This window comes from Zingiber officinale, chromosome 11A (assembly GCF_018446385.1).
Source record: "Zingiber officinale cultivar Zhangliang chromosome 11A, Zo_v1.1, whole genome shotgun sequence".
In the NCBI taxonomy this organism is placed as follows: domain Eukaryota; kingdom Viridiplantae; phylum Streptophyta; class Magnoliopsida; order Zingiberales; family Zingiberaceae; genus Zingiber; species Zingiber officinale.
The window spans coordinates 41273391-41288656 of NC_056006.1; the positions used below are offsets into that span (position 1 = coordinate 41273391).

The 15266-nt window shown below is 39.3% G+C and overlaps 1 protein-coding gene and 1 long non-coding RNA gene across 2 annotated transcripts; both read right to left on the reverse strand.

The window, feature by feature from the left end:
• Window positions 1-2172: 2172 nt before the first annotated feature.
• Window positions 2173-2524, reverse strand: LOC122031066. The gene is made up of 3 exons (XR_006125722.1): window positions 2480-2524; window positions 2370-2408; window positions 2173-2295 (listed from the first exon to the last, which is right to left on the reverse strand). It is a non-coding gene; the product is annotated as an uncharacterized LOC122031066 (long non-coding RNA).
• Window positions 2525-13569: 11045 nt separating this feature from the next.
• LOC122032656 (lipid phosphate phosphatase delta-like) lies at window positions 13570-14661 on the reverse strand. The gene is made up of 3 exons (XM_042591971.1): window positions 14386-14661; window positions 14135-14265; window positions 13570-13999 (listed from the first exon to the last, which is right to left on the reverse strand). The coding sequence occupies exons 1-3, from the start codon at window positions 14431-14433 to the stop codon at window positions 13873-13875; spliced, it is 306 nt and encodes a 101-aa protein (XP_042447905.1). The 5' UTR covers window positions 14434-14661; the 3' UTR covers window positions 13570-13872.
• Between the last annotated feature and the right edge of the window lie 605 nt (window positions 14662-15266).

Here is a 15266-nt window from a genome sequence, read left to right on the forward strand (position 1 = left end):
TAATGATTGATGCAGGGATATAGAAGAAACTTGCAGAACACTGAGACAATATGGGCTCAAGCTAACCCTTGCAAATGCTTGTTTGGAGCCAAAAGTGGCAAGTTTTTGGGCTATATGGTCACAAAGCGGGGAATTGAGGCCAATCCCGGCAAGGTCAAGGCGATCCAGAACATGGAGCCACCGCGCAACATAAAAGAAGCCCAAAGGTTGACTGGCAGAATTACGGCCTTGTCCCGTTTCATCTCTCGCTTGGCAGACCAGAGTTTCCATTTCTTCAAGATACTCCGGAAGGCCACTAAGTTTCAATGGGATGAAGAATGTAATAAAGCTTTCTAAGAATTGAAGGACTATTTGTCTACCTTGCCTGTCCTAGCTAAGTCTGTGGTAGGAGAGACTTTGTGGGTCTATTTCTCTGCGAATGAGTATGATGTAGGCTCCGTATTGGTAAGGCGGGAGGGCAAGGAACAACAACCTGTATATTTTTCAAGTCACTTATTAAAAGGAGTCGAGTGTAGATATACTACACTTGAGAAGTTAGCCTATGCACTAGTATTGATAGTTAGAAGATTATGCCCTTATTTCCTATCACACGCCATCATAGTATTGACCAACAGTACTCTTGGCCGAGTACTTCTTAATCCTGAGGCATCGGGTTGTTTGATCAAATGGACAACTAAACTCAATGAATATGACGTACAATATCAGCCCCGATCGGCCATCAAAGCACAAGCATTGGTGGATTTTATAGCAGAGGTACAAGGTCCAGAGGAAGAAGGGATTTGGAAGATTTATGTGGATGGATCCTCCACCAGGCAGGGTAATGGGATCGGAATTCTTCTCATATCTCCTAAGGAGGATCGAATCCAACTTTTCGTTCGCCTAAGTTACAGAGCCACTAATAATGAGGCAGAATATGAAGTACTAATAGTTGGATTGCAAGCTGCTCGACATGTAGGGGCTTCACTGGTGTAGATTTACTCTGATTCTCAATTAGCAGTGTAACAGTTGATGGGCAACTTTGAAATCAATAATGACTGACTCAAGTTATATGCAGTGTTAGTTAGAGCCCTAGAGCCAATCATTTGATGATTGTTGTATAGACTCATTGTATCATATTCTTGTATATAAATAATGGCATTTGTTTTGATTATTATACTTACTTGTATTGATGCCAAATAACTAAGTATAATAGCGTCCTTGAGTAGAGGGTTCTTACTTACATCAATCGGTTAGTTGAACCGATAGTGTGATGATATAGGGAACACTACTCTTAATCATTCCTAGTCGAGTATTAACATTCAGGGACAATGTTAAATGTGACGAGACTAGCATGTAGGTCAACTCGATGACTTGATCTCACAAGTCATGGATATGGAGATATCAAGTTGACACATAGGTATGCATTGGAGAATGTATACTGAATGACCCACCATGAGAAAGTATCATGGATCGTTATATAAGTGTCATATACTTTCTCATGTGGCTATTAGTATGACTACTAGTCCTTGGACCTGAAGTCACCATGGTTCCCTACATAAGGAGTTACGTACTTTGGCTTCGTCAAACGTCACCCATAACTGGGTGGACTATAAAGGCGATTACTGGGTATGTAACAAATTATGCTGAGGGATGTGAGTGATGTAGATGGCACTACAACAAAAACCCTCATAGACATCGATTTTCCACCGATGTCTATTACATTTTCGACCGATGTCTATGAACGCGATGTAAAAGGTCTGCCATTTTAGACATCGGGTTAAAACCGGTGTAGTATCACTTAACGACATCGGGTGTAAAACCGATGTAATATTATATGTTAATAACACCAGTTTTGGCAGCGATATACGACCGATGTAATATTAGTTAATGACACCGGTTTTGCAGCGGTGGAAAACCGATGTAATATCAGTATTGTTTAACGACACAAATTCGATTTCCGAAATAGTGAAAAACCAATATTATCACCAAGCAAATCATAAAATTAAGTTAATATTATTAATTCACTAAGAAAAACATAAATAAAAATGCACCGATGTATCTAAACACACCAAGTCAATATCTATATAACCAACACATAAATATTCTTCTTACAACATAAAAAGATAATAAATATTGTGCACATCAAGTCAGTATCCACAAATTACACATAACTATTCTTCCTGAGGGTGACAACTGATTGGTGATTCTTTGTAAAGGAGGCTTCCATCTTAAAGGAGCCACTGGAGGCTTTGGGAACTTTGCAACATCCTTCTTGGTTGTCCTCTCACCATTTAATTAATTCTCCAATTCTCTTGCCTGAATAAAATAAAACAAAATAATTTGGTATAAGGCATCTTAAAGGGTACCATGCCATTTGGTTAAACTCGCACCTTTGGTTCATCAGGAGGATCATATTGGCCAATCCAATCCTATGGCCAATCAACAAGATGTGGCATTAAGATTAGACAATGCATGAATATAAAAGCAAAGTTTAACTTACCACAGCAGGAATATCAAGTCCACGAGCAGCAACATCAGTGCAGAGCAGTATATACCCTTTTCAGCTTTGCAGAACTCAAAGAATGTACTAGTTCATTTCTGCTGCTTCTTCTTTCCATGGATATCGAGACAATCGACATAAATGTATCTGAGAAGCTCAGAATGGTAATTGCATGAGGAGAAGAAGACCATTAACTTCTTCGAAAGGTTCCTCTTAAGAAAAGCATACAAGACCAGAAACCTTTTATTGCTAGGCATGCCACAATAGCCCTGCTGCAACCCTTCAACAGTCACCTGAGAAAGATGAATTCGTGTCAACCTTGCTATTGACAAAACAACCGAGTAAAAACAATGATAAAATAAATCTGGAGATTACCTTCGACCTTCCATCATCAACACCTACATATACAGGCTTTTCCTTAAATGACAAGTTCGCAAAATCCTCAACCTGCAATTTTTTTTTATAAGTTAAAGAAAATAAAAACCAAAATGATTATGAATAGTAGTTAGAAAGAAATAGAAACCTGCTTAGTTTGGGTAGCTGTAAATAGAGCAGCTTGCCTTGTCTGCATATTAGGGAGTGAATGTGATAATTATAAAACATGATGCCGACTTTGCAACACTCCTGTAATAACTATAAACCGAAGGGAACTAAATAGCATACCTTTGGCAGCCACTTAAATATTTGCTCCATGTCTTCCTCAAAGTTAGCCTCCAATATTCGGTCGGCTTCATCGATTACAAGAAACTACATTTGGTGCACCAACACCCAAAATTAGTATCTCAATGTCAAACAAAGGAACATATGAAAATAATTATTGATCTCGTGGTTAGGATTAAACATGCTAGCAAATAATCATTTGCATGGATATGCGATAAGATGAAACACGCAACTAGTTGGAGAACTTAAGTAGAGCTCATTAAAGCAAAAAAGAAAAGAAACAATAGATCATTTAGTAAAAGGAACTCAATGAGTACTGAGGGCATTCAATGGAAAGATATACAATTTCAGTATGCAACCACTTCAAACTACATCCAGTCACCTCCACTTTGCCATTCTAGTATCTTTCTCAATATGGCTAGCATGCTGTGCTGTGCTTAGTTACATTCAATTCCCAAAAATAAATTTCTATAGAACAATGATAAATGAGATTTTCAAAAAACTCTGCTGCCAAAAAATGCAATACCAGAGTTCTATGTGCTAAAAGAAAGAACAATTCCTCAATCCAATAGTCAACGGTTAAGGTATTGTTTAAATCAGTTCCTCACTACTTTTTCTGTTATCATTCTGTTAGTTAGAGCCCTAGAGCCAATCATTTGATGATTGTATTATGGACTTGTTGTATCATATTCTTATATAAATAAAGGCATTTATTTTTGGTTATTATACTTACTTGTATTGGTGCCAAATAAACTAAGTATAATAGCGTCCTTGAGTAGAACATTCTCACCTATATCAATCGGTTAGTTGAACCGATAGTGAGATGATATAGGGAACACTACTCTTAATCATTCCTAGTCGAGTATTAACATTCAGGGACAATGTTAATGCAATAAGACTAGCATGTAGGTCCACTCGATGACTTGATCTCACAAGTCATGGATATAGAGATATCAAGTTGACACATGGGTATGCATTGGAGAATGTATACTGAATGACCCACCATGAGAAAGTATCATGGATCCTTATATGAGTGTCATATACTTTCTCATGTGGCTATTAGTATGACTACTAGTCCTTGGACCTGAAGTCACCATAGATCCTTACATAAGGAGTTATGTACTTTGGTTTCGTCAAACGTCACCCGTAATTGGGTAGACTATAAAGGCGATTACTAGGTATGAAACGAATTATGCAGAGGGATGTGAGTGATGTAGATGGGATCTATCCCTCCTATATGACGGGAGAGACATCAATATTCTTGATAGAGTGAGACCACGAAGTGCATGGCCATGCCCAAATGAGTCAATATGAGATATTGAGCTAATTTAATTTAATGAGTCTACTTGGAGTTCAAGATTTAGTTTGATCAGAGGATGACACGGTCTATGCCTCACATTGATCAATCTAGATGTCTAGGATAGGACACTTGTCATATATTGTGAGAAGTCACAATTAGTAGTCACAAGGTGATGTTGGATCTCAACATTCTTGTAACTTGGGTAGTAATAATGTGTTGCTAGATACTGCTCATTACTTATGCTCCTAAATGGGTTTAGGGGCATTGCCAACGTTACAAGAACCTATAGGGTCACACACTAAGGACAATTAGATGGAGATTAGGTTTATATAATGAACCAAGAGGATTAGATTCATTTGATTAATCAAATTAGATTAAGAGTAATCCTAATTGGGCTAATTGAGTTGGACTCAAGTTGATTCATCTGTTCAATGAGTCTAATTTAGATTATGACTCATTGAATCAATTTAATTAAATGAATTAGATTCATTATATTAAATTGGCTTGAATTAAATGGTTGGATTAGATCAACCATGAGAGAGATTAAATCAAGTTTCACTTGACTTGAGAGGAAGAGGAAGAGTTAAGTTTGACTTGACTTTATGCCACATCATTTGTGACTTAGCATTAAGTGGCCAATGATGATGTGCCACATCATCATGGCTAGCACATGTGTGTGCCACCTCATGGAGGTTACAAATCTATTCTCTTTAATGGCCACATTTAATGAGAATGGGAGTTACACTTGTGCTTGTGGCTGGCCACTTTTGTGGTGAATGAGAATTCATTTTTTCATTCAAGGCTATTCACATCATCTTCCTCCTCTTGCTCTCTTCTTGCTCTCCCTCTCCTCTCTTGGCCGAACACCATCTAGCTGCTAGCACACCTATTGTTTGGTCTTCTCCACCTAATTAGTTCGTGTGGATACTTCTAGAGAGTTGTCTACCTTGACAACTTGAGATCCGGCAAACCGTTGGACTAGCGGGATAGCGAAGGGCATCGCATCAAGGGTAATATTCTTCTCCTCTGTAGATTTAGTGTAAATCTAAGTTAGAAACTAGTACTCGTAATATTTTCGAAAGTTTTATTCTTTACACGGATCCGTGGCTTGGGGTTTCGGGGTTTCCGCGACGCAAAAAAGCGGTTTTCGCGGCCCGTAAAACCCAACAGTGGTATCAGAGCCACGTGCGAAGACTTGTACGAGTTTAATATGATTTTTTATGAAAACTATAGCTTCTGTGACTTTCTGTAAATTTAAGTTTTTTATGATTTTTATGAGTAATTTTCTCATAGAAGCGAAGCACAAGTGTTTATACACTTGTAGGCTTCGACTACCGAGACGATTTTTCCGAAACGGCAAGGTTTCGCCCCAAAACTTTTTAGGACAGCGGGCTAAGGCATTGTAGGATCGCTTACGGACACTCGCGATGGTTAGATTGCGGGTAGGGGTGCTACCCCTAGCCCCGCAAGGGGATTTGTTCCGCGATTGCGCCCGAAAACCTCTAAACGGGACCACTTGGAATTTTTTACTCATAAAAATTGTAAACATTGGTATTAAAATTACAAAAAATTATAGAAAATACATAATTTAGAATTATGTATAATTTGTGATAGTCATGGCCCAAAAAGAGCCAATTGGATTGGTATTTTTTGTGTTGTAATTCATAATACAGTCTGCGTGCCGTCATGTGATTGTGTGTGCTGTATTTTTGATACGCGACCTACGTGTCGTGCCTTTCTCTATTTATTCTTGTTGTAAATTAGTTTAGACTCGAATGTAACTTGAGTTTCAAAATTGTAATGTACAAAATTGGAGCCGTGGAAGGTCCACTCGAGACGGAGTTACAAGGAGGGCGCGAGCAACACAAGGTGGTCAAAGGGAGGAGCTTGAGAAGCCGTTGACCCTAGGTTGACCATCCGATCTTCTAATTGGCTTGAGAAGATTGTAATAGGGCCATGACTAATCACAAATTAATTTAATTAATTTCTTGTGTGTATGTGATGCATGATTAGTAATTAATTAGTGCCTAATGATTAGATTAGATCTAAATCGTGTACAAGATGCACCCTTTCGATTAGATTAGATCTATCGCGTATTTGATACACATCGACGATTAGATTAGATCTAAATCGCGTCAACTCTAATGCCTACTGTGCCGTGATACCTATCACTACCTCGATCACATGTGTTGTTGAATCTGCCAAAGCAAAGCAACACATATTATCTTGGTAGGGTACGGAGGGACAATCTTGGTCCCGCTTATCAACGCATGGGCGAATACAAACTCAATTAGATTGAGTATTCCTAGTTAACTCGGTTGGATCGAGTACAACTATAGGCATTTTTCCAATGGTTGGAAAGATAGGACATAAATCACATTTAAATTAATTCTTGGGCGTATTTATTAGTCAAAGCTAACTCAAGTTTTAATATAACTGCGGATAATGATCCTATAAACAAGAGTTGCATAAAGATGTAATTGGTAAATCGTTACCTACCAATCATACTAAATCTTGGGTGTATTAGCCAAAGCTAACTCAAGGGTTAGTATGATGTGGATCTTGTCCCAAATGAATTATAGAATTCAGTGGGAGTATCATTTAGTTAAAGTCCTAATTAAATGATTTAAAATAATATGATATTTATTTTCTTCATTTTTCTGTTGTAGATAACCATGACGTCGAATACAAACACTTTCTCCTTGCGTTCTGTTCTTGAGAAGGACAAGCTCAACGGAGCAAATTTCCTGGATTGGTACAGGAACTTGAGAATAGTTCTCACCCAGGAACGTAAACTGTACGTTCTGGAGCAACCCATTCCGGAGGCTCCTCCTGCCAATGCCCCGCGAGCTGACAAAGATGCTTACAAGAAGCATCAAGATGACGCATTAGATGTGTCCTGTCTAATGCTCGCGACCATGAACTCTGAGCTTCAGAAGCAACACGAGTTAATGGGCGCTTACGATATGGTTGAACATCTTCGTCAACTGTATCAAGGACAAGTGAGGCATGAGAGATTTGAGTTCTCAAGGGCACTGTTTCAGTGCAAGATGTCATATGGGGCTCCCGTAGGCCCATATGTATTCAAAATGATTGGGTACATAGAAAACCTACAGAGGTTGGGATTCCCGCTTGGCCAAGAGCTGGCCACTGACCTGATCTTGCAATATGAACGAAATTGACAAGCCACTGCCCGAACTGCTTAGCATGTTAAGAACTGCTGAGCTGAACCTTAAGAAGGCAAAGCCCCACTCTGTTCTGATGGTTCAGAAACACAAGGACAAGGGCAAGCCCAAAGGCAAGGGAAAGTCCCAAGCCAAGGGCAAAGGCAAGACACTGAAGCCTAAAGGAGGGGTCGCCAAGGATGCTACCTGCTTCCACTGCGGTCAGATCGGGCACTGGAAGAGGAACTGCAAGGTGTACCTGGAAGATCTTAAGAAGAAGCGAAGTGAGAGTTCCACTTCAGGTATATATGTTATAGAAGTCAATCTATCTATTTCTTCATCATGGGTATTAGATACCGGATGTGCATCTCACATTTCTACTAATGTGCAGGTGTTGAGAAATAGCAGGGCATTGGCGAAGGGCCAGGTTGACCTACGCGTAGGCAATGGAGCACGAGTTGCTGCTGTTGCAGTCGGAACTTATCATCTATCTCTGCCCTCTGGGTTTGTATTAGAATTAGATGAATGTTGTTATGTTCCTGCATTAACAAAGAACATAATTTCAGTTTCTTGTTTGGACAAGAAAAGTTTGTCTTTCATAATAAAGGACAAATGTTGTTTTGTTTATTTAAAAGATATGTTTTATTGTAGTGCACCTCTGATGAACGGACTCTACATTCTAGAACTTGAAAGCCCTATCTATAACATAAATACCAAGAGGTTCAAGTCAAATGACATGAATCAAACCTATCTCTGGCACTGTCGCTTAGGTCATATAAATGACAAGCGTTTATCCCAGCTCCATAAGGATGGTTTGCTGGACTCACTTGATTTGAATCTTATGAGACGTGCGAGTCATGTCTACTAGGCAAGATGACCAAGACTCCCTTTAATGGGCACAGTGAGAGAGCGACTGATTTGTTAGGACTCATACATAGTGATGTATGTGACCCTTTCAATGTCGCTGCTGGAGGCGGTTATAGGTACTTCATCACATTTACTGATGACTTCAGTAGATATGGTTATGTGTACTTGATGACATATAAGTCAGAATCCTTTGAAAAGTTCAAAGAATTCAAGAATGAAGTACAGAACCAGCTTGGCAAGAGTATTAAGATACTTCGATCAGATCAAGGTGGAGAATACCTTAGCCATGAGTTTCGTGACTATCTAGCTGAGTGTGAGATTCTATCCCAACTCATTCCTCCTGGAACACCACAGTGGAATGGTGTATCCGAAAGGAGGAATCGTACCCTATTAGATATGGTACGATGTATGATGAGTCACACATATCTTCCGACATTCCTTTGGGGCTATGCTCTAGATACGGCAGCTTTTATACTCAACCGAGTTCCATCCAAGGCCGTAATAAAGACACCATATAGGATATGGACTGGGAGAGATGCTCAGGTGTCTTTTATGAGGATTTGGGATTGTGAGGCTTACGTACGACGTCAAGTCTCGGACAAATTGGGACCCAAATCCGACAAGTCCTATTTCATTGGATATCCCAAGGAAACTAAGGGATATTACTTCTACGTTCCCAGTCAACACAAGGTAGTTGTGGCAAAAACTGGGGTCTTTCTAGAAAGGGACTCTGTTTCTAGAAAGACTAGTGGGAGTACGTTCGATCTTGAAGAAGTTCAAGATGCGGACCATAGCACTGAAACCTCGATGGAAGTTGAACTGGAACCACAAAGAGTTGTGGATGATGTTGTTCCATAAAGAGTTGAGGAACAACAACTAGTTCAAATAGATATACCTCTTCGCAGGTCTGATAGGGTACGTCGTCAGCCTGAGAGATACTCATTTCTCTTGTCTGACTATGATGACGTTGTGCTCATAGATGATGGGCCTACCACCTATCAGGAAGCTGTGATGAGACCAGATTCCGAGAAATGGCTAGAGGCCATGAGATCCGAAATGGAATCCATGTACATCAACCAAGTCTTTAAGAGAAAGACTGACATGGATGGACTTATCTATAAGGGTCGCTTGGTAGCTAAAGGTTTCAAGCAGATTCATAGAATTGACTATGATGAAACCTTTTCTCCAGTAGCGATGTTTAAGTCCATTCGGATCATGCTTGCTATTGTAGCATACCATGACTATGAGATATGACAGATGGATGTCAAAACCGTGTTTCTGAATGGAAACCTGCTCGAGGATGTGTACATGACACAACCTGAGGGTTTTGTAGATCCACAGCATACTTGCAGAGTATGCAAGCTGCATAGGTCCATTTATGGACTAAAGCAAGCTTCTCGGAGCTGGAATCTTCGATTCGATGATGCAATCAAACAGTTTGATTTCATCAAGAACGAAGATGAGCCTTGTGTCTACAAGAAGGTTGTAGGGGATATAGTTGTCTTCCTCATATTGTATGTGGATGACATACTACTCATTGGGAAGGGCATCCCTTTGCTTCTGTCTGTCAAGACTTGGCTAGGGAGTTGCTTTTCAATGAAGGACTTAGGTGAGGCATCCCGCATTCTAGGGATACAAATCTATAGAGATAGATCTAAGAGATTCCTTGGCCTAAGTCAGAGTACATACATTGACAAGGTACTCCATCGATTTGCCATATAAAACTCCAAGAAGGGATTTCTGCCGATGTCACATGGCGTGAGTCTTTCGAAGACTCAAGGTCCCTCTTCTAGAGAGGAGAGAGACCGCATGGATCAGATCCTTTATGCCTCAGCCATAGGATCTATCATGTATGCCATGCTATGTACTCGACCTGATGTCTCGTATGCTTTGAGTATGACGAGCAGATACCAGTCAGATCCAGGTGAAAGTCACTGGATAGCGGTCAAGAATATTCTTAAGTACTTAAGAAGGACAAAAGAATATTTCTTGATATATGGAGGCAACGACGAGCTAGCTGTAAAGGGTTACAGTGATGCCAGCTTCCAGACCGACTTGGATGATTATCGATCACAGTCAGGGTTTGCATTTTGCATAAATGGTGGTGCTGTGAGCTGGAATATTTCGAAGCAGAACACAGTAGCTGATTCTTTGACACAGGCCGAGTACATTGCTACATCAGAGGCAGCAAAGGAGGCAGTTTGGATCCGCAAGTTCATCACTGAACTTGGGGTAGTTCCCAGTATCGCTGACCCTAATGAGCTCTATTGTGACAACAATCGAGCTATAGCACAGGCGAAGGAATCTCGATCACACCAGCGGACCAAACACATAATACGACGCTTCCATCTCATTCGAGAGATTATCGAGAGAGGAGATGTGAAGATATGCAGAGTACCTACAGAGGCTAACATCGCAGATCCCTTGACCAAGGCTTTGCCACAGAGGAAGCATGATGGTCATACTAGGTCATTGGGGCTTAGAGCCTACACTGATTGGCACTAGTGCTAGTGGGAGATTGTTAGTTAGAGCCCTAGAGCCAATCATTTGATGATTGTATTATGGACTTGTTGTATCATATTCTTATATAAATAAAGGCATTTGTTTTTTGTTATTATACTTACTTGTATTGGTGCCAAATAAACTAAGTATAATAGCATCCTTGAGTAGAATGTTCTCACCTATATCAATCGGTTAGTTGAACCGATAGTGAGATGATACAGGGAACATTACTCTTAATCATTCCTAGTCGAGTATTAACATTCAGGGACAATGTTAATGCTATAAGACTAGCATGTAGGTCAACTCGATGACTTAATCTCACAAATCATGGATATAGAGATATCAAGTTGACACATGGGTATGCATTGGAGAATGTATACTGAATGACCCGCCATGAGAAAGTATCATGGATCGTTATATGAGTGTCATATGCTTTCTCATGTGGCTATTATTATGACTACTAGTCCTTGGATCTGAAGTCACCATAGATCCCTACATAAGGAGTTATGTACTTTGGTTTAATCAAACGTCACCCGTAACTGGGTGGACTATAAAGGCGATTACTGGGTATGTAACCAATTATGCAGAGGGATGTGAGTGATGTAGATGAGATCTATCCCTCCTATATGACGGGAGAGACATCAATATTCTTGATAGAGTGAGACCACGAAGTGCATGGCCATGCCCAAATGAGTCAATATGAGATATTGAGTTCATTTGATTTAGTGAGTCTACTTGGAGTTCAAGATTTAGTTTGATTAGAGGATACACGGTCTATGCCTCATATTGATAAATCTAGATGTCTAGGGTAGAAGGACACTTGTCATATATTGTGAGGAGTCACAATTAGTTGTCACAAGGTGGTATTGGATCTCAACATTCTTGTAACTTGGGTAGTAATGATGTGTTGCTAGATACTGCTCATTACTTATGCTCCTAAATGGGTTTAGGGGCATTGCCAACGTTACAAGAACCTATAGGGTCACACACTAAGGACAATTAGATGGAGATTAGGTTTGTATGATGAACCAAGAGGATTAGATTCATTTGATTAATCAAATTAGATTAAGAGTAATCCTAATTGGGCTAATTGAGTTGGACTGAAGTTGATTCATCTGTTCAATGAGTCTAATTTAGATTATGACTCATTGAATCAATTTAATTAAATGAATTAGATTCATTATATTAAATTGGCTTGAATTAAATGGTCGGATTAGATCAACCATGAGAGAGATTAAGTCAAGTTTGACTTGACTTGAGAGGAAGAGGAAGAGTCAAGTTTGACTTGACTTTATGCCACATCATTTGTGACTTGGCATTAAGTGGCCAATGATAATGTGCCACATCATTATGGCTAGCACATGTGTGTGCCACCTCATGGAGGTTACAAATCTATTCTCTTTAATGGGCACATTTAATGAGAATGGGAGTTACACTTGTGCATGTGGCCGGCCACTTTTGTGGTGAATGAGAATTCATTTTTTCATTCAAGGCTATTCACATCATCTTCCTCCTCTTGCTCTCTTCTTGCTCTCCCTCTCCTCTCTTGGCCGAACACCATCTAGCTGCTAGCACACCTATTGTTTGGTCTTCTCCATCTAATTAGTTCGTGTGGATACTTCTAGAGAGTTGTCTACCTTGACAACTTGAGATCCGGCAAACCGTTGGACTAGCGGGATAACGAAGGGCATCGCATCGAGGGTAATATTCTTCTCCTCTGTAGATTTAGTGTAAATCTAAGTTAGAAACTCGTACTCGTAATATTTTTGAAAGTTTTATTCTTTGCACGGATCCATGGCTTGGGGTTTCGGGGTTTCCGCTACGCGAAAAAGCGGTTTTCGCGGCCCAAAAAACCCAACACATTCCATATAATAATTTATCAAAACAGAAATGACTAGGAACCAAAACACTGAAAACAAGAATAAGGCAATAATTTAGATACATGAGATCAAATGCTTTACAAAAATAAACCATTTACCATAATTTTTCTTATTTGCTCAGCTTTTTTGATCTGCAAATTTGAAATAATCTATTATACGGCAACTGATTTGAAAGAAGCTAAATATAGTGATGTATGGTGTATAGTAGATTATTGTGATTTTTTTTGGAATATATAAAATAATTTATTCACACTATCTTCAAAAAGATTCTACTTATATTAACATAATAAATTTTCAAAATAATAAAATGAAAGATTCTTCCTTCATTCTTAAACCTCATAAATCTAAGCAGCATGGAGGAGGCATGATTATAATTAAACTTCCACATAATCAATAGATGTGAATTCACATTCTGTGATCCGAATACATTAACACTAATTTATTGAAAGGTTAATTAAACATGAGATTGAAAAGGAACATGAATTCTTCCAAAAAAAAAAAACAATGCTCCAGCTCAAAGGAGGTGCAAAATATAGGTTAGAGAGCACCTAGAACCTTGGCCTGCATATTCCTTGTCCTCTTAGATATAACTATAATCTTGGTAAAAATTAAACAGAATCAAAGCAAAAGGAATAATATTTATCCAACTCCAAGGCATCAAAAGAAAATCAGAATATCAATGGAAGAAGTAACAAATAACATTTGATCTTCACATACTTAAGAACAAATACTATGACAAATTTCCAAATAAAAACAAATGTCACATAATTGCACAAATAACATTGAAAAAGAAAATCACCGTTTATACAGATAAGACATGTCAATTCCTCACCCAAGTAGAATCCTTTACCACACTTTACCTCAATATTAATAACCATTAAATTGATGGGATAATTGACCAAGATCCTGATACAGATAGTAAATAAACTTGCCGATCCTGATACAGATAGTTTTCATCAAATTCCAAGTTTTCGATCTTCTTTTGGACCCTTTTATTTCACTTTAAAATATGTATGCAAGTTATGAAGTTAATCTTTCCTCACCTATGCCAATTAGAAAGACAAGCAAGCATACTCGCCCGAACAAAATTGCAATCTCAATTCCATCTCTTTGTGGATAATATATCAGGATATAGAATACTAAATATCTGCAAGAACCATAAGAATATCATAACTGAGAGATATTTCACCATATGTTACCATTGTGTACATTAGTTTTGGAGCAATGTACATGATGGAAGATCTTAGTTTTTTTTACTAAGTCATGAATAACAAAAACTTACCCCAACAAACAAACTGTGTTTAGACAATGTGAAGAAGGCAATCCATACTCCATGGCATTCTCCTTCTCGTCTGCAATGGCAATTACCCTCCTCACAGGAGGACAACTAGGTCTAGGAGCTGATACAAGATCCTATATGTCCATACAACAGAACATTTCACAAATCAAATTATAGAACTATCATAAAGGTCTAAGAATGAGTTGCTAGATCATTTCATCAGAATGATTGCATGGAACAAATATCAAAGGTACCTTTATTGAGTTCCCAATGTAATCACAGAAAGCCATCAATAAGGTCATCTGCCTTGCCAATTTGGAATGCCCACTCTAGAAGATTAACAACGAGAAGGAAAATTTATTGTCTATTCATCCACTCTTCGAAGGTGAAATAAAAAGCTGAAAAAAACTCCAAGCATGCCCAGAAAAGAATGGGGAGAAATCCTATATAGAAGGGAACGGACACAACGCATGACAGCGTGGAGAACAAATTATCCAAGAACCCATTTTGCGATCTCTGCAGGAAATCAACCAAGAAACTATCAGAACTCGGATAAAAATTCTACATCGAGAACAATTTTATGACATTTAGCAATGCCATCAAAGGAAACAAACCAAATTTAAAGATGAAAAAAAGGCCAAATCGCAAAGAAGTGCAGATTCACCAAAAGAATGGCAAAGTTACCAATTTTGCCGGACGCAAACCCTAAAATCCAAAAGAAATTTGTGGTTCACCTACAATCGAAGGATCGCCGGGGTATCTGCGATCACCCGGTGCATGACCAACGGCTGCGTTAGTGCTTTGACCCTCCTGGTAAGATCGAATGTCGATGCTGCCACCACCTAGCCTGCGATCGAAGAGAGGGTCAACGCCTGCCAAAAAGAAATTCCCCCCTCCATTCCTCTCCCTCCCTCCCTCGATGCTACTTGCCACGTCGATGAAATCGAAATTCACCAAAAGAAGATCCTGATCCTCGAAAAAAGAAGATCGAAAACTTGGAATTTGATGGAGTAAGCGTCGTCGAAGGTGCCTTCCGGGAAGGGCATCTCTTGCGGTTGTGCGCGCGGGCGCGGGCGACCTGGTACTCATTGATGGTGATACCGACGACGTCTGCACCAGAGTGGGCAGCAATCCT